The sequence below is a fragment of the Mustela lutreola genome, chromosome 8, assembly GCF_030435805.1.
Source record: "Mustela lutreola isolate mMusLut2 chromosome 8, mMusLut2.pri, whole genome shotgun sequence".
NCBI lineage: Eukaryota > Metazoa > Chordata > Mammalia > Carnivora > Mustelidae > Mustela > Mustela lutreola.
The window spans coordinates 19,552,375-19,571,804 of NC_081297.1; the positions used below are offsets into that span (position 1 = coordinate 19,552,375).

At 36.6% G+C, this 19,430-nt stretch overlaps 1 protein-coding gene across 20 annotated transcripts in view; it reads right to left on the bottom strand.

Moving 5' to 3' along the window:
* Window positions 1-19,430, bottom strand: part of MLLT10 (MLLT10 histone lysine methyltransferase DOT1L cofactor) — a 234,733-nt gene that overhangs the window by 83,293 nt on the left and 132,010 nt on the right. For all 20 annotated transcript variants that reach the window (XM_059183966.1, XM_059183958.1, XM_059183957.1 and 17 more), the window contains one exon: window positions 10,266-10,361. In XM_059183966.1, coding sequence (XP_059039949.1) covers window positions 10,266-10,361 — 96 coding nt within the window. The remainder of the gene's footprint in view (window positions 1-10,265; window positions 10,362-19,430) is intronic.

Sequence of the window (19,430 nt, forward strand, 5' to 3'; positions counted from 1 at the left end):
ATCTAGACACAAGTTTATTTACAGCCTTCACAAGAATTAAAAAAGATCACAGATTTAAATGTAAAATACAAAACTCTAAATCTCCTAGAACATGGGAGAAAATAAGGATAATCTTGGGTTTGGCAATGACTTTTCAGATACAACACCAAAAGCACAATCCATGAAAGAGAGAATTGGTAAGCTGAACTTAACTAAAATTAAAAACTTCTGCTCTGTGAAAGACATAGTCAAGAAAATAAGAAGATAAGCTACAGGTTGTTAGAAAATATTTGAAAAGGACATAGCTGACATTTTCCACAAAAACTACAACAAATAATACTAACATTTGTATGGAACCACAAAATACCCCAAATAGCCAAAGCAATATTTAAAAAGAACAACAAAGTTGGAAGTATCTCAAATCCAGATCTCAGTTATCTACTACAAAGCTGTTGCAATCAAAATACTATGGTACTGGTACAAAAACAGACACACATAGAACAGAACAGAGAACGCAGAAATAAATCTATGACAAAGGAGGCAAGAATATACAATGGGGAAAAGACAGTTGCTTCAATAAATGGTGCTGAAGGGGCACATGGGTGGCACCTTAGGGGCACCTAAGCAGCTGCCTTAGGCTCAGGTCAAGAAGCCAGGGTGGTCCTGGGATCAAGACCTAGGCTTCTCACTCTGTGCTCAGCGGGAAGTCAGCTTCTCCGTCTCCCTTTGCCCCTCCCCTACTCGTGCTGGCATGTACTCTCAACTAAATAAAATCTAAATAAATTAATAAATTAATGGTGCTGAAGCTGGATGGCTACATTCAAAAGGATGAAACTGGACCACTTTCTTACACCATACACAAAAAGAAACTCAACATGGATTAAAGACCTAAATGTGAGACCTGAAACCAGAAAATTCCTTAAAGAAAATATAGGTTACAGAAACATTTTTCTAGGTCTATCTCCTCAGGCAGGGAAAATAAAAGCAAAAATAAACTACTGGGGCTTCATCAAAATAAGAAGCTTTTGAACAGAAAAGGAAATAAATAACAAAACACAAAGGTAACCTATTGTGGGGCACCTGGATGGCCCAGTCATTAAGTGTCTGCCTTTGGCTCAGGTCATGATCCCAGAGCCCTGGCATCCAGCCCTGCATCAGGCTCCCTGCTTGGCAGGAAGCCTGCTTCTCCCTTTCCCACTCCCCCTGCTTATGTTCCCTCTCTCACTGTCTCTCTCTCTCTCTCTGTCAAACAGATAAATAAAATCTTTAAAAAAAAAAAAAAAAAAAGAGTATACTTACCATGATGAGCACTGAATGAGCACTGAATAATGTATAGAACTGTCAGATTACTATTAAGAAACAAAAAAGATAACCTACTGCATTAGAGCATATCTGTCAATGATATATCTGAAAAGGGGTTAATGTCCAAAATATATAAAGAAGTTATACAACTCAACACCAACAAAAAAGGTGACTGGAAAATGGACAGAGGATCTGAATAAACATTTTTCCAAAGACGACATATACAGATAGCCAACAGACACATGAAAAGATGCCAAACGTCACTAATCATCAGGGAAATATGCAAATCAGAAACAGTGAGATACCACCTCATACCTATCAGAATGGCTAGAATCAAAAGAACAAAAAATAACAAGTGTTGGCAAAGATGTGGAAAACAAAGAATCTTTGGGCACTGCTGGTGGGAATGTTAAATTGTTCTAATCACAGTGGAAAACAGTATGGAAGTTCTCAAAAAATTAAAAGCGGAATTCAGAAGAAAACAAGATAACCTTATTTACATATAATAAAAAGTTCTTTATTCTTCAAAAAAATTAAAAATAGAAATACCACATGATCCAATAATTCCATGACCAGGTAGTGGGATTCAAAAAGATACACGCACATCCTTTGCTTATACCAGCTTTATTTATAAGAGCCAAGATATGAAAGCAACCCAAGTGGCCACTGACAGATTAATAAAGAAGATGTGTTACATAAAGACACATGGAATGGAAAGGAATACTCAATGGAATATTATGCAGCCATATAAAAGGACAAGAACTTGCCATTTACAACAACACAGATACACCTACAGGATATTATTACACTAAGTGAAATAAGTCAAACATCTTCTTATGTGTAAAATCTAAAAAATAAATGAATAAGCAAGCAAAAAGCAGAATCAGACCTATAAATAAAGAGAACAAACCAATGGTTGCTAAAGAGGAGGGACATGGGGGTAAAAGCAAAATGGGTAAAGGGGAGTAGGAGATACAGTCTTCCAGTTATGGAAAGAATAAGTTATGGGAATTAAAAGATACAGCAGAGGGAATATAGTCAATGGCATTTTAATAGCATTATATGGTGACAGATGATAGCTACACTTGTAGTGAGCATAGCATGACACAGAGTTGTTGTGTCATGTTGTACAGCTGAGACTAATCCAACACTGTGTTCTCAACTGTACTCTAATAAAGAGACAGAGATACATGATAAAAAGATTTATCCAAAATATATAAAGAACTCTTAAAAGTCAACAATAAGAAAACAAATGAACTGATTTTAAAAAGAGCCAGAAACCTGACACCTCATCAAAAAAGATATACAGATAGCAAGTGAGCATAAGAAAAGAAGCTCCACATCCTATGTCAGCAGAGGAATGAAAATTTAAACAGTGAGATACCACTACACACCTATTATCATGGCCAACATCCAGAACGATTACAACACCAAATGCTGGTGAGGATGTAAAGAAAAAGGAACTCTCAAATCACTCGTGGCACTAGAAGACCGTTTGGCACTTTCCTATAAACATACTCCAACCATATTTTCCCACAATCATGCTCTTTGAAAGTGAAAAATTACATCCACACAAAAACCTGCACATGGATGTTTATAGAAGCTTTATTCCTAATTGCCAAAACCTGGAAGCAACCAAGATGTCCTTTTGTAGGTAAATGGATAAATAAACTGTGGTATATCCAGTCAATGAAGTAATATTCAGTCCTAGAACGAAATCAGTTATCAAGCCTTGGAAAGACATGGAAGAATCTTAAATACATATTACTAAGTGAAAAAAGCCAGCCAGAAAAGGGTACATACTGTAAGATTCCAACTATATGACATTTCAAAAAAGGTGAAAGTATGGACACAGTCAAAAGTTCAGTGGCTGCAAGGGGCTGGAGGGTGGGAAGGATGAACAGCTGGAAAACAGAGGACATTCCGGGCAATGATTTTCTGTAAGATATTATCATGGTGGATACATGTCATTATACATGTATCCAAACCACAGAACACACACCACCACGACTATGAAGTTTGATAATTATATGTCAGTGTAGGTTCACTGATAGTAACAAACTTAACACTTTGTTGAGAGGTGTTGATAATAGGGGAGGCTAGATATGTGTGGGAATAGGGGATATATGGGTTATCTCCCTCTCAATTTTGCTGTGAATCTGAAACTGCTCTAAAAAATATAATGTCTTAAGATGTTTCTAAAAAAAGACATGGAGGAAACTTTAAAGCATATTACTATTAAAGAAGTCAATCTGAATAAGCTACAAACTGTATGATTCCAACTATATACAACATTCTAGAAAAGGTGAAACTATGGAGATAGTAAAAAGATTAGTAGTTGCTGGGCTTGACAGGAAGGGGGAATAAACAGGCAGAACACAGAGAATTTTCAGGGTAGTGAAACTATTCTACAGGATCCCATAACATTAAATATTTTTAAAAACCCATTGATTACAACCTTATAACACCAAGAGTGAACTCCAATGTCAACTATGGACTTTGGGCAATAATGGTGTTTCAGTGTAGGTTCATAGCTTGTAATAAATGTACCACTCTGACAATGGTACTAGAGGGTACACTGGAAATCTCTGTACCTTCCATTCAATTTTGCTGCAAATCTAACTGCTCTAAAATATAAAGATTAGCAGTTGCCAGAGGCAAGGGAGGAGTGCGGAGTGGGGAAAAAAATGGATAAACTGGTTTTGTTTTGGTTTAAGTTCACGTAAGCTGCATTTTAAAAAAATAAATAAGAGCTAGTTGTCTGCCACTTGACTGCCAAACAAAATTTCCCCACCCACACAGCACTTAAATTTACCCATTTATCTATTCCTTCTTTAATTTTTGTGTGTGGGAACTTCTTTTGGGTGTTCACTTCCTAAAAATGGAAATGCACAAATGTACTTACAAATTTTCAAAATTGAGTATTTATGAAAATGTCAGTGCAAAACATGTATTATTTGTAGGTTCTAAACTAGAAAGTACTATTCCATTCTAGTGAACAGCTAACACCTCTAAAACTTCATTTTAAATTTTATTAATTTTTTAAAAACTGCCTATCTCATTAAAAAGAAAGGCCTCAAATAAATTCTGTCCTCTCATACCTTAAAAAAATTAGAAAAAGAAGAATGGAGTAAACCAAGAAGTGGGAAGGAAAAAAATAAAATCAGAGCAGAAAAACTAAAACTACTGAAAACTAAAATATAAAATAATAAGATCCAACAGAGAAGATGAATGAATACAAAAGCTAAAAATTTAAGATCAATAAAATTCAAAACCTCTAGCAAGCTTAGACTAGAAAAGAAAAAAAGATACAAATTGTCAAAGGTACCTCAAGAATAGATAACCTAAATAGTCCTCTAGCTATTAAGGAAATGGATTATAGTTTAAAAACTTTCCCAAGAAAAACTCTATGCCCAAATGGCTTTAAAAGTAAATCCTACCGGACATTAAGAAATAATACCAAATCTTGACAAACTTTTCCAGAAAACTGAAGAAAACTGAACATCTAGCAACTTAATCTGAGGCCAGCAATTATTTTTGCAAACAAATCCAAAGACATTCTAAGAAAACTACATGGGTGCCCAGGTGGCTCAGTCAGTTAAGCGTCTGACTCTTGACTTCAGCTCAGATCATAATCTCAGGGTGGTGAGATCAAGCCCTTGTTAGGGCTCTGTGCTTGTCATGGAGTCTGCCTGAGATTCTCTCTCTCTCCCTCTGCCTCTGCCCATCCCCAGACTCACACATGTGAACTCTCTGTCTTTCTCTCTCAAAACAAATAAATGACATCTTAAAAAAAAAAAAAAGGAAAGAAAGAAAGAAAGAAAAATATAGTCCAAGATCCCTCATGAATACGGATGCAAAAATTCCTTTAAATTTCAAAAAACCGAAATTCAATAATATTTTAAAATGGTAATGTATCAAGGCTAGGATTTATCCCAGGAATACAAGTTTGGCTTAACCAGGGCAGGGGGGCGGGGAGAGGAGATATCAGTCAATGCACTTCACCATATTAACAGATTAAAAAAGAAAAAAATAACTATCATATAGAAAAATTACTTGACAAAATCTAATATCCATGGCTGATAAAAAACTCTCAGCAAACTAGGAGTAGAAAGATACTTCCTAAACATCATATATAATGTTAAAGGATTACTTTCCCCCAGGGCACCTATGTGGTTCAGTTAGTTAAATGTGGGATTCTTCATTTCAACTCAGGTCATAATCTCAGGGTCATGAGACTGAGCCCTCTCATGGAGCTCCAAGATTCTCTCCCTCTGCCCTTCCCTCTTCTCATGTTCTCCCTATCTCTAAAATAAATAAAATCTTAAAAAAAATTTTTTTTCAAAGTAATTGTACAAAGCAAACATGCTCACTCTCACCACTTAAATATTTAACAATATAATAAGAAATAAGGGGCAGATGAGAAAGGATAAAGTACAATTATCTTATTTGTAGTTGCCATGATCATATGGGAAAATCCCACGGGATCAGTTAAGCTACTGGAAATAAAATTTCAGCAAGTTTGCAAGATACCAGATAAACATAAAAAAATTTAAAAATGTATTTCTATGTACTAGTAAGGAACAATCAGAAATTGACCTTTTAAAAAAAGATCATAATAGTATCAAAAAACATCAAATATTCAGGGTTGGAGCTGAAAAAGATGTACAAAACCTGCACACGTGCTGCTAAGATAAAGAAATAAATGAAGAGATGTATTCCTTTCATGAATACTTTCAGAAGACTCAATATTGTTAAGACACCAATTCTCCCTCAATATGATTTGTAGACTCAATGCAGTTTAAATCAAAATACAGGCAGTTTTATTTCTACAACCTGACAATCTGATTCTAAAATTCACATAAAAACAGAACAATTCTATGTTGATAGCCATAATGACTCTGAAATAGAAGAATTAAGTCAGAAGATGGATCCTACCTGACCTAACTGGTTATTAGAAAGCTACAGTAATCAAGTTAGTGCGGTATTAAACGTAAAAGCAGATAAACAGATCAATGGAGAACTGATACATACATGGTCAAATGGGTTTCAACAAATATAGGTAAAGGCAATTCAGTGGAGAAAGGACAGTCTGTCCCATATGTGGGCCTAGAAAAACCAGTTATCTATAGAATTCAATAGATAAGTCATTCAATAAGTGGACTTAGATGAATAACTCATATATGCAAAATTTAACACAAAATGGATTACAGGCCTAAATGTGAAACATAAAAAATATAAAATTTACAGAAGAAAACATATTTTTAAATGTATATACTGAACATGTAATTAACATGGGGGTCATGGGTTCAGGTCCCACACTGGGCTCCACGTTAGACATGAAGTCTACCTTAAAAACAAAAGTCACTGAGTGGGAAAAATACTTGCAAAAATAATGTATCTGATAAAGGACTTGTATCCAGAACACATAATGACTCACAAAATGCAGTATTAAGAAAACAAACAGGGTGCCTGGGTGGCTCAGTGGGTTAAAGCCTCTGCCTTCAGCTCAGGTCATGGTCTCAGGGTCCTGGGATCGAGTCCCACATCGGGCTCTCTGCTCAGCAGGGAGCCTGCTTCCTCCTCCCTCTCTCTCTGCCTGCCTCTCTGCCTACTTGTCATCTCTATCTGTCAAATAAAATTTTAAAAATCTTTAAAAACAAAACAAAACAAACAAGCCAGGGATGCCTGGGTGGCTCAGTTGGTTAAGCACCTGCCTTCGGCTCAGGTCATGATCCCAGGGTCCTGGGATCAAGTTCCACATCGGGCTCCTTGCTCAGCGGGAAGCCTGCTTCTCCCTCTCCCCCTGCCTGCTGCTCCCCTGCTTATTGTGCTTGGTCTCTGACAAATAAATAAAATCTTAAAAAAAAAAAAAGAAATAAAGAAAACAACAAGCCAATAAAAAAGTGCAAGTAGTGGATAGATCTGAGCAGACCTTCACCAAAGAAAATAAAGAATGTGGGCGCCTGGGTGGCTCAGTGGGTTAAGCCGCTGCCTTCGGCTCAGGTCATGATCTCAGGGTCCTGGGATCGAGTCCCGCATCGGGCTCTCTGCTCAGCAGGGAGCCTGCTTCCTCCTCTCTCTGCCTGCCTCTCTGCTTACTTGTAATTTCTCTCTGTCAAATAAATAAATAAAATCTTTAAAAAAAAAAAAAAAGAAAAAGAAAATAAAGAATGTAAAACATGCACATGGAAAGGTGTTCAACATAAAGCAGTCATTAAAGAAATGCAGACTGAAACCACAATGAGAAACTACAGCATTCACACCATTCACACTAGGAATTGTAAAATTACAATGACTGAGCATTCCAAGTGTTGCAGACAATGTAGAGGACAAGGAACTCTGGTACACTACCAAAAGAATCATCAAATGGTACAACTATTTTCGAAAATAGTGGAATACTGTCTTTAAAAATTAGGATGTACTTACCATGTGACCTAGTTATTCCATTCCTGGGTATTTATGCAAGAAAAATATGTCTGTAAAAAGATTTGTATAATGTTTCCAGTAGCTTTATTTGTAATAGTCTAACTGGAAAACAATCTGAATGTCCGTCAATTGCTGAATGGATAATCAGAGTTATGTCACATATTAGAAAGTAGTCAGCAATAAAAAGAAATAAGCTACTGATACACACAACACAGATGAATCTCAAAATACTTACACTGAGTGAAAGGAGTCAGATAAAAAAAGTGTACATACTGTATGTTTCCCATTTTTAACATTCTAGAAAGTTCAAACTAGAACTTTTAGGTCATCTTATGACTCAACACGACAGCTAGTCCTCATACTATCATGACATGGTTGACTTTTCTTTCTTTAACTTGGCTTCCAGCATATTCACATCCTCTTGGTTTACTTCCAAATCTTCACCTCTTCTTCTCAGTCTTGTTTACTGGTTTCCCCTTTTCTTTCCACAATGCCAGCCCTAGGGCTTCCTAAGACCTCTTATCCTCCCTACCTACACTCGTCACTCTATTGGCACCCACTCTTATGGCTTAAAGTAAACTCCATAGAGAGACAATTCCCAAATTTATGTCCAAAGTCTGGACCTCTTTCCCAAATGCCAGACTATGCATGCCACTGGCTAATTAACATTTCTACTTGGATGTCTAATAAATATCTTAACCCTAATGTAGGCTGAAGAGCCTGCCAAGACGTCCACATCCTAATCCCTGAAACCTGAATCCCTGAAATATGTTATGTTACATGGCAAAAGGGCCTTTGCTAATGTAACTAAGGTTACACATTCAAAAAAGAAAATTATCCCAGATAATTATCCCAGATTTTTCAAGCAGGCCCAATCTAATCTCATGAACCCTTGAAGAGAACTTTTTCTGGCCAGAAGCATTAGAGATGCAATAGAAGAAAGATCCCAAGGGTGGTAGGGTTCAACAAGCCACTGCTGGCTCTGAAATGGAGAGGCACATGTGCAAGGACTGAAGAGAACCTCTGGAACTGAAGGGCAGACCCCAGTTGAGAGCCAGAAAGGAAATGGGCATAAATCTAACCACCTGAATGAGCTTAGAAGCACTTGCTCCTATGGCCAGGTGAGAACCCAGGGCATCCAACCCCTTGATTTCACCTTTGAGAGACCCAGAGTAATCACCTGAGCCCACCCAGTCTTCTGGCCTACAGAACAAGAACATAGTAAGCTTATATATTTTTTTAAACTGTTAAATTTGTTCCAACAGCAGGAAAATACAAGTACCATATCCAAAACTGAATTCTTCATCTTGCCCTCAACTTACCACACCCACAGCCTTTACCATCTTTGTTAACAGCAATTCCATCCCTTCTAGTTACTGGCCCAATACTCTTGGACTCTTCTTTGAATCCTCTCTCTCTCTCTCATCTTCTTTATGAGAAAGCTACTTTTAAACATACTCAGAATCTGATTACCTCTCACCACCTCCACTGTTCACACCATCTCTCTCTGCATTACTGTAATTATCTCCTAATGGCCTCCCTACTTGCATCCTTGACTCTCTACAGTCTATCTGCAATGAAGAGCCAGAGATCCTTACAGTACCTAAGAGAGATCATATTACATCTCGGTTCAAAACACCAATGGCTCACTTTTCATTCAAACTAAAAAACCAAGCATTTCCACTGGCTTACAGAACCCTACATGAATGGCCCCTTGCCCAGCCTCCTACTGTACTTCCACCTCACTCCTGCTACCTGTGTCGACACTGTCTTTCCCTGTCTCCACTTATTTTCATATTTGTATACAATAATAATCTTCTTAATATTTAACACTTACTATAATAACTATAATACTTCCTATGAACCAGATTTTATTATGATTGCTTTGCCTATACTATCTCACTCAATTCCAATAATTATTTCTCCCACTTTACAGAAGATGAAACTGAGGTGCAAAGAGGTTAATTAACCTAACAGCTCTTTCAGTAAGTGGTGAAGCCAGAATTCAAAATCACAGGTGGACAAAACCCACTCTACAACCCAAATTCTTTTTTATTTGAACACTGTGTTTTATTTTATTTATTTTTATTTTTCCTAAAATATTTTATTTACTTATTTGTCAGAGAGAGAGAAAGAGCAAGCACGCAAGCAGGCACAGGGGCAGGCAGAGGCAGAGAGAGAAGCAGGCTCCCGGCTGAGTAAGGAACCCAATGCAGGACTTAATCCCAGGGCCCTGGGATCATGACCTGGGCCAAAGGCAGCAGCTTAACCAACTGAGCCACCCAGGCGTCCCTACAGCCCAAATGCTTAATCTCAATGATGCCCTCCCCAAGCGGTTAGGCTTACTTAATTATTTTTCAAAAACAAGTATAGAATAAACAGAAAGTAGGATAAAGGACTAAGAAATAGGAATCCTAAATTGCTTAATGTAGGGTTAAAGAGGTAGGAAAAGTTAAAGGGAACCAGGACACTGAGAATAAGAACATTTCTTAAAGGTAAAAAACCAGCACACAACTAGTTGTTATATAAAACAAAATATGGCACTTAAAACTTACTTTCTCTGTGGTAACAGTCAAAGAAGGAACCAATGCAGGTGACGGTTCTGGTTGCTTCTTATGTTTCTGTTTGTGTTTGTCCTTTTCTTTATATTTCTAGAAATGAATAGAAATAAGATCCAATTTAAATATAAATTATAACCATATACGTAGAATAAAGATGAGTTTCTTCCGTAATTCTGTTTAGTAATTCAAAAATGTTAAAGAATACTTATCAAAAAATAAAATGATTACTTCTGCTGATTATGCTTTATTATTTTATAAACAATACTAGTAATATGACATTACTAGTGTTAAGTTAAAGTGACTTCAACATACTTACTCTTTTTTTTTTTTTTAAAAGATTTTATTTATTTACTTGAGAGAGAGACAGTGAGAGAGAGCATGAATGAGGAGAAGGTCAGAGAGAGAAGCAGAATCCCCATGGAGCTGGGAGCCCGATGCGGGACTCAATCCCGGGACTCCAGGATCATGACCTGAGCCGAAGGCAGTCGTCCAACCAACTGAGCCACCCAGGCATCCCTCAACATACTTACTCTTAACCAACCTCAAATTATATATAAACAACTAAAGCCCATAATCATTTGCTACATTTATACCTGGCAAACTGTATTTTCTTCTTGTTAAAGACACCAAATACTTCTGTGTACATTTTATGAACTGCACTTTAAAATTTAAATAGCAGTCTAACATGCAGTATCACATTAGAACAGTGTCAGATTCTGTATCACTATCCATTAAATTCTATGGCCCACAAACTAGAAACTCAGGCAATAAATTCTTTCCTAGGTTTACTGGGAAAATGAATGAATTGGGGGTTTGGGTGGCTCAATCTGTTAGGAATCTGACTTTTGATTTTGGCTCAGGTCATGATCTCGAATTCATTAGATTGAGCCCAGAGTCAGGCTCTGTGCTCCGTGGGGAGTCTACCTAAAATTTCCCTTCCTCTCCCTCTGCCCTTGCTCACTTACATGTGTGCTCTTCTCTCTCTCTTTCCAAACATAAATAAATAAATAAATCTTTAAAAAAGGAAACGAGTGAATCAGCTACATCTAACAAAAAATAGATACTCTGGAGGCGCCTGGGTCGCTCAGTGGGTTAAAGCCTCTGCCTTCAGCTCAGGTCATGATCTCAGGGTCCTGGGATCGAGCCCCGCATCGGGGCTCTCTGCTGGGCAGGGAGCCTGCTTCCTTGTCTCTCTCTGCCTGCCTCTCTGCCTATTTGTGAACTCTGTCAAATAAATAAATAATATCTTTGAAAAAAAAAAAATAGATACTCTGAAGTTGTGGTGTGCTACTTTCACTCTGAAGTACTAAAACTGATGAACTGAATATAAGAAAGAATTAAATTAATTATAGTTAATTACATATTAGGAGCCAACTTTATTTAACAACAAAAAATTTTAACCAAATTTTTTTCAATTGTTTGAATCAGTATGCAAGAATCAGTATTGGGTGTGAAATTTACTATCATTTAAAGAGTTACATTTTAATTGCAACAGATTTTAATAATGATCCACCAATCATGCCTCTGTTTCTTTGTACTAGGATGTCACTGCTCCTTCCATCACAAGATGTCCTCTTCTCCACACACATAAACCTGGGTTAGTTTTGTGACTTGCTTTAGCCAAGAGGATACGGCACAGTGATGTACAAGTTCAGGAGCTCAAGGCTTTAAAAAATCTTAAATGGCTTCCACCTTTGCCCTTTGGATTCCAGCCACCATGTAAATAATGAGTTTATATTCTCTGACAGAGAAGCCAAGTAGACAATGAGACCCTATGGAGAAGAACTGAAGTACCCAACCTTATAGAGGCACCAGACATGCGAATAAGACTATCTTGCTGGAATTATTTAGTAAAACAACTTAAAAATGTCAAAAGAATATTATAACATAACATAACCCTATTTTACTCTACCCCACCAGCCACCAGTTGAATGTAGCCTCACGGGGAAAACCCAGCTGATACCACATGAAAAAAAGATGCGTTGTTCCTGCTAAGCCCCGCCTGTTATAAGCCACTATAAGTTATGGGATGCTTTCTCAAGTAACAGTAGCTAACTGAATCAGGACTAGAATCCACAACTGGGTAGTAAGAGTTTAAAAAAGTATAAATTACAATCTAATTTATAAATATGAGGTTCAAATGACCCTGGATCTATACATTCTATATCAGTATTTTTCTCCCATAAAGATAATAAAGAAGGCTTTTCTGTCCGTCCTGTTCTACTTCCCAAAATGGCTTTTATTCATCAACAGTAGGAGAACTGGAATGATTTGATAGTAAATGACCCAAGAAGGTAAACAAACACTTAAAACATGGAAACTATTTGAAATAAAAGGCAAAGTATGCACATGTACATATATGAAAGTGTGAACATACTCATGGGATTATACAGAACTCTGGTCCCATGTGAGAGATCAAGAAATGTATCCTGAGATGAGGACTGCAAATGTTCAGTGGAAACAGACTGAACACATTAAATTATTAGTCTATAAAATATGAATGAGAGCAGTCTGATTACTTTCATTACTTTGAATTATATACAGAGGACAACTTATGAGATTTTACCCTGGAAACAGTCTGGGGGTTTCTCAAAAGGTTAAAAATAGAACTACCCTATGACCCAGCAATTGCACTACTAGATACTTACCCAAAGGATACAACATTACTGATTTGTAGGGCCACATACACCCTGATGTTTAAAACAGCATTATCAACAAACTGTGGAAAAGAGCCCAAATGTCCACAGACTAATGAATGCATAAAGATGTGATACACAGGGGCACCTGGGTAGCTCAGTGGGTTAAAGCCTCTGTCTTCAGCTCAGGTCATGATCCCAGGGTCCTGGGATCAAGTCCCACATCAGGCTCTCTGCTCACCGGGGAGCCTGCTTCCTCCTCTTTCTCTCTCTGCCTGCTTCTCTACCTACTTGTGGTCTCTCTTCCAAGTAAATAAATAAAATCTTTAAAAAAAAAAAAAAAAAAGTGATACACACACACAGAGGAATATTACTCAACTACAAAAAGGAATGAAACTTTGACATTTGCAATGACGTAGATTGAGCCAGAGTATTATTTAAGTGAAATAACTCAGAGAAAGAAAAATACCGTATATGACTGACACATGTGAGTTAAGAAACAAATGAAGATGGGGGGAGGGTGGGAGGGAAGCAAACCAAGAAACAGATTCCTCTTTAGAAAACAAACTGAGGGGGCACCTGGGTGGCTCAGTGGGTTAAGCTGCTGCCTTCAGCTCAGGTCATGTTCTCAGGGTCCTCGGATCGAGTCCTGCATCAGGCTCTCTGCTCAGCAGGGAGCCTGCTTCCCTCTCTCTCTCTCTGCCTGCCTCTCCGTCTACTTGTGATTTCTCTCTGCCAAATAAATAAATAAATAAAATCTTAAAAAAAAACAAAACAAAAGAAAGAAAGAAAGAAAACTGAAGGTTACTGGAGGGGATATGAGTGGGAGGATGAGTTTAAACAGGTGATGGGGATTAAGTAGGGCACCTGTGATGAGCACTGGGTGTTGTATGAAGTGATAAATCACTATTTCTACAGCTGAAACTAACAGCTGAAACTAATATTACACTGTATGTCAACTAACTAGAATTCAAATAAAAATCTGGAGAAGGATTTAAAAGCGAGAAAGAGACACAGGCTGATTTTAATATATCAATAGAACAAAATGAGTTTCCAGAAAAAGACTCAATTATATGTAAATAGGAAGGGTTTCCAAATCTGTAGAAAACAGCTAAAATTACAAAATAATGGTAGTAGAAAAACTGTTAAATAATTTGGGGGAAAATATCTTACTCAAAATAAAACAAAATCCAGATGGATTATTTAAACCATTATGTGACAATTGAAATAATCCAGAAGTCTGGCAGGAAATATTTTTGAAATCTTTAACGTTTAGGAAGAAAAGACTCTTCCAAGTATTAAAAGAAAGTAAAAATTTAGAAAGGGAAAAGCCGTTTTAGTTATTCAAATTTAAAATTCTTCTACATCAATTTAAAAACAATTAAAAAGCAAAATACTAGAAAATGAGTAAAATTAATGTGTCCTATATATTAGCACTATTTAAACTTTTTTACAGATAAAAAAAATACCTACATAAATGCCAAAGAATAATGTACAAAGAACTCATGAAATAAAGAGTCACTAAACAACACAAAAAATGTGCAACTCAACTATTAAAAAAGTAAAAGTAGTATTTTTCTCTCACCTAGTGATCAAAATTGTTGGGTTTTGTATTTTGTGATGTTTTTTATAAGACCCAATGTTGAAATGAGCACTTGCATACATCAGAGAGATTATAAATATGTGAAGGACAATTTTAAAAGCAAACATTAGAAACCATAAAAATGCCTTTTGTCCTAGTAATTTCACTTCCAGGAGGTAAACAAAAAAATAACTTTTTAAAAGATTTATTTGTCAGAAAGAGAGAGAGGGAGAGAGAATGAGAGCACACAAGCAGGGGGAGTGGCAGGCAGAGGGAGAAGTAGGAAAGCCCAATGTGGGAATCGATCCTAAGACTGGGAGCTGAAGGCAGATGGTTTACCAACTGAGCCACCAACGCATCCATGAACAAAGGTTTATTTTTTTTTTTTAAGATTTTATTTATTTATCAGAGAGAGAGAGAGGGAGAGAACAAGCACAGGCAGACAGAATGGCAGGCAGAGGCAGAGGGAGAAGCAGGCTCCCCGCCGAGCAAAGAGCCCGATGTGGGACTCGATCCCAGGACGCTGGGATCATGACTTGAGCCGAAGGCAGCTGCTTAACCAACTGAGCCACCCAGGCGTCCCTGAACAAAGGTTTAAATAAGTTGTGGTGTGGTGTGGTTTATTACAGTACTATTTGCAATAAGAAAAAAGCCTGAAAACAATCTGAATATGCAAGAACAGAGATGTGGTTGAAAAAATTACTATAAAACCATATAACGGCCATTAAAATAAGTATATTCTGAAGGACTACTTGGAGATTTAGAAAAATGGTTAATATGAGTTTGTTTTTTAAATGTATTATGCATGAACAGAAACGACCAGAAGGAAATAAACAATACTGAATATTTTTTATGTAAAGCCATATGTAAAGGTCAAGACAACCAGTGTCACTCCCAACTGAATCAGTGTGGACAATTAACAATAAAAATAATCAGAATTATACAAACATATAAATTATCTCATTTAATCCTCAAAAGAGCCCTAAGATGACCCATTTTTATAGATCAGAAACAAATAATTTAAACAACCACAAAGTAAACTCTTTTATCTACGCCCCCAAAGAAACCAAACTAAACTTTTAAAAAGCAGACTTTTTTCAACTAAAAAAAAATAGGTAAGGTATCCATGATGAGAAATTTTAACATGGAAATTTGAAAGAGTGGGGAAAGGAAGGAATGAGAAGGAAGGAGAGAAGGAAGAGAGAGAAAAATTTCTATTTTAAAGTAGCTTTAGTTCCAGGATGAACTTTCTTTCCATGTAAAGAAACTAAGGAATGGGGCACCTGGGTGGCTCAGTGGATTAAGCCGCTGCCTTCAGCTCAGGTCATGATCTCAGTGTCCTGGGATCGAGCCCCACATCGGGCTCTCTGCTCAGCAAGGAGCCTGCTTCCCCCTCTCTCTGCCTGCCTCTCTGCTTACTTGTGATCTCTCTCTCTGTCAAATAAAATAAATAAAATCTTAAAAAAAAAAAACTAACGAATGAATTATACAAGAGTTTTTAGATTTAGAGTTTCCATGTGCAAACTGAAAAAAGTGAAGAAATTCTTAAAGGAAAATTAAAGGATAAGAAAGTAGAGATAATATTTAAATTCATTTCTTCAGACCCAAAGAAATTAAACAGATCTAAGAGAGTTCTGAAAGTACACATATAATCACTGAACCACTGATAGAAATGTTTAGGGTAAACCAGAAAGTAAATTCTAGAAGGAATGCAATCTCAAACAAGCTTGAGCTTACTTACCAGAAAAATTCTAGAGTAATTTTTTTAAAGATTTTTATTTATTTATTTATTTGAGAGAGAGAGAGAGAGAGCATAAGCAAAGGGAGTGGCAGAAAGAGTGAGAAGCAGACTTCTCACTGAGCAAGGAGATCTACATGGGGCTCAATCCCTGGACCCCGGGATCATGACCTGAGCCATCCAGGCACCCCTAGAGTCAATTTTTTTCCTCTCCAGAGTAAATTTTTAACAAAGGCTAAAAACACTAGTATGTAGTAAAGAGTTTCATTAAGTGCTAAGAAGAGTTCATCAGGGAGCTTAATATTAGAAATTATTAGAAAGTAATACGTAGCCATAACATTAAAAAAAAAAGTTATTTTAACATAATTCAATTCTGTGACGGAACTGAATTTCCAAAAAGAGTGCCTATGTTTAAATAACTCTCAGCACTTAAAAAGGTGATGTGAAATCACATTATATTTTTCCAACGTTAAACAAGTGAAAAAGAAAACGAACAAAACCAGCAATCAATCAATCAATCAAACAAGAAAGCCAACAGCAACTGAAATTGGGAAGATGAAAAAGACAGGTAATAATTCATTAAACAAAAACTGGCAACCAAGCAATGAAATAGATTTTAGAAACAGAGCAGAAATTGTCCCGGTCTGAGCTATAGGATTCAGCTATTAAATCTTACTATTTCCAATTCCTTAAAATTCTTAGAATACCACAAAAACTCCCAAATCTGGAAAGAGGAAATTTTTTTAGTTCTTTTTCTGCCTAAAGAGTAGGACCAGCTTCAGGGCAGAAATAGGAAAAAATAGGAAAGAAAGACATGAAGAGTGATGAGGTGCTAACTCTGAAAATCAAGGATTTAGGCTAAGAATGAATTATATAAAATCTGAGGGTATTCGCCCATAGGAATGAGAAACCCTGACACAGTAGAAAGATTAAAATCTAGTACAACACGTTTAATCAAGTTTAAAAAGAGATCTAAGCCTGGGTTTTTTTTTACCGAAAACTTGTATTGTCCTACCTGAGCTTTTATACTGAGCTTTTATACTGAGGCCTTACCATTCCGTCTGGGTTCAGAAAGAGGCAAAACTACTTATTAGCCCTCACATACCTCAACAAAATAACAACCTTATATGAAACACCTACAGCAAATATCACACCCAATGGTGAAAAACTGAGAGCTTTCCCCTAACGTCAAACAAGACAAGATGTCCACTCTCACCACTTTTATTCAACATAGTACTGGACGTTTTTGCCACAGCAATCAGATAACATAAATAAATAAATAAATAAATAAACAGACAAACAAATAAATAAATAAACAGCATCCAAACTGGCAAGGAAGAAATAAACTCTTTACAGAGGACATGTTGTTATACAAAGAAAACTTTAAAGACTCCACCAAAAAACTACTAGAACTGCTACTAAAGCTGCAGGATACAAAATCAATGAACAGAAATCTGCTGCATTCCTATACACTAATAATGAAGCAGCAAAAAGTGAAAATTAAGAAACAATCCCACTCACAATGCACCAAAAATAATTATCTAGAAATAAACTTAACCAAGAGGTGAAAAACCTGTACTCTGAAAACTGTAAAACACTGATTAAAGTCAAAAGAATGGAAAGAAGTGGAGAAACATTCCACACTCATGAACTGGAAGAACAAATATTGGTGAAACGTCTACACCACCCAAACCACTCTAAACATTTAATGCAATTCCTAACAAAATACCAATATTTTTCATAGAACTAGAACAATCCTAAAATTTATATGGAACCACAAAAGACCTCAAATAGCCAAAGAAATGATGAAAAAGAAAAACTGAAGGTACCATATTTCCAGATTTCAAGTTATATTATAAAGCAATTAGTAATTAAAATAGTATGGTACTGGCATTAAAAACAGATGCATAGAGGGCTGCCTGGGTGGCTCAGTGGGTTAAGCCGCTGCCTTCAGCTCAGGTCATGATCGCAGGGTCCTGGGATCGAGTCCCGCATTGGGCTCTCTGCTCAGCAGGGAGCCTGCTTCCTCCTCTGTCTCTCTGCCTACTTGTGATCTCTCTCTGTCAAATAAATTAAAAAAAAAAAATCTTAAAAAAAAAAAAACAGATGCATAGATCAATGGAATAGAACAAAAAATCCAGAAATAAATCCACAATTAGATGGTCAATTAAGAACTGACAAATGAGGAAAAAGAAAGTATCTTCAATAAATGGCTTTGAAAAAAGAATGAAATGGGACCACTTTCTTTCACCATACACACACCAAAAATCCCTCAAAATTGATTAAAGACCTAAATGCGAAACCTCAAACCATAAAAATCCTTGAGAACACAAGCAGAAATTTCTGCGACACCAACCATATCAACATTTTTCCAGATACGTCTCCTGCGGCAAGAAAAGAAAAAAAAAAACACACACACTATTGGGACTATCTCAAAATAAAAACCTTCTGAAGAGTGAAGGAAACAATCAAAACTAAAGGCAACCTACAGAATGGGAGAAGATATTCGCAAATGACATGTCTGATAAAGGGTTAGTATCCAAAACATATAAAGAACCGATACAGCTCAACTCCCAAAAACCAAATAATCCAACTAAAAGAGGCAAAAGACATGAACACACATTTTTCCAAAGAAGACATGTAAGTGACCAACAAACACATGAAAAGATGCTCAACATTACTCACATCAGGAAAATGCAAATCAAAACTACAACACCTCACACCGGTCAGAATGGCTAAATTCAAATACACGCCAAAGAACAAACGTTGGCAAGGATATGGAGAAAAACGAACCCTCTTGCACTGTTGGTAGGAATGCAAACTGGTGTACCACTCTGGAAAGCAGTATGGAGGCTCCTCAAAAATCAAAAATAGAACTCATCTATGATCCATTAACTGAATTTTTTGGTATTAATCCCAAAAATACCAAAACACTAATTCAAAGGAACACATGCTCCCCCATGTTCATTGAAATATTACTTACAGTAGCCAAACTATGCAAGCAGCCCAAGCATCCATACACAGATGAACGGATAAAGAAGATGTGGTATATATTCACAATGGAGTATTATTCAGCCATAAAAAAAAAAAAATGAAATCTTGCCATTTGCAACAACATAAATGGGGTTAGGAAGTACAATGCTAACAGGCAAAACAAATCAGTCAGAGAAGGACAAAAACCATAAGCTCTCAACTCACATCCA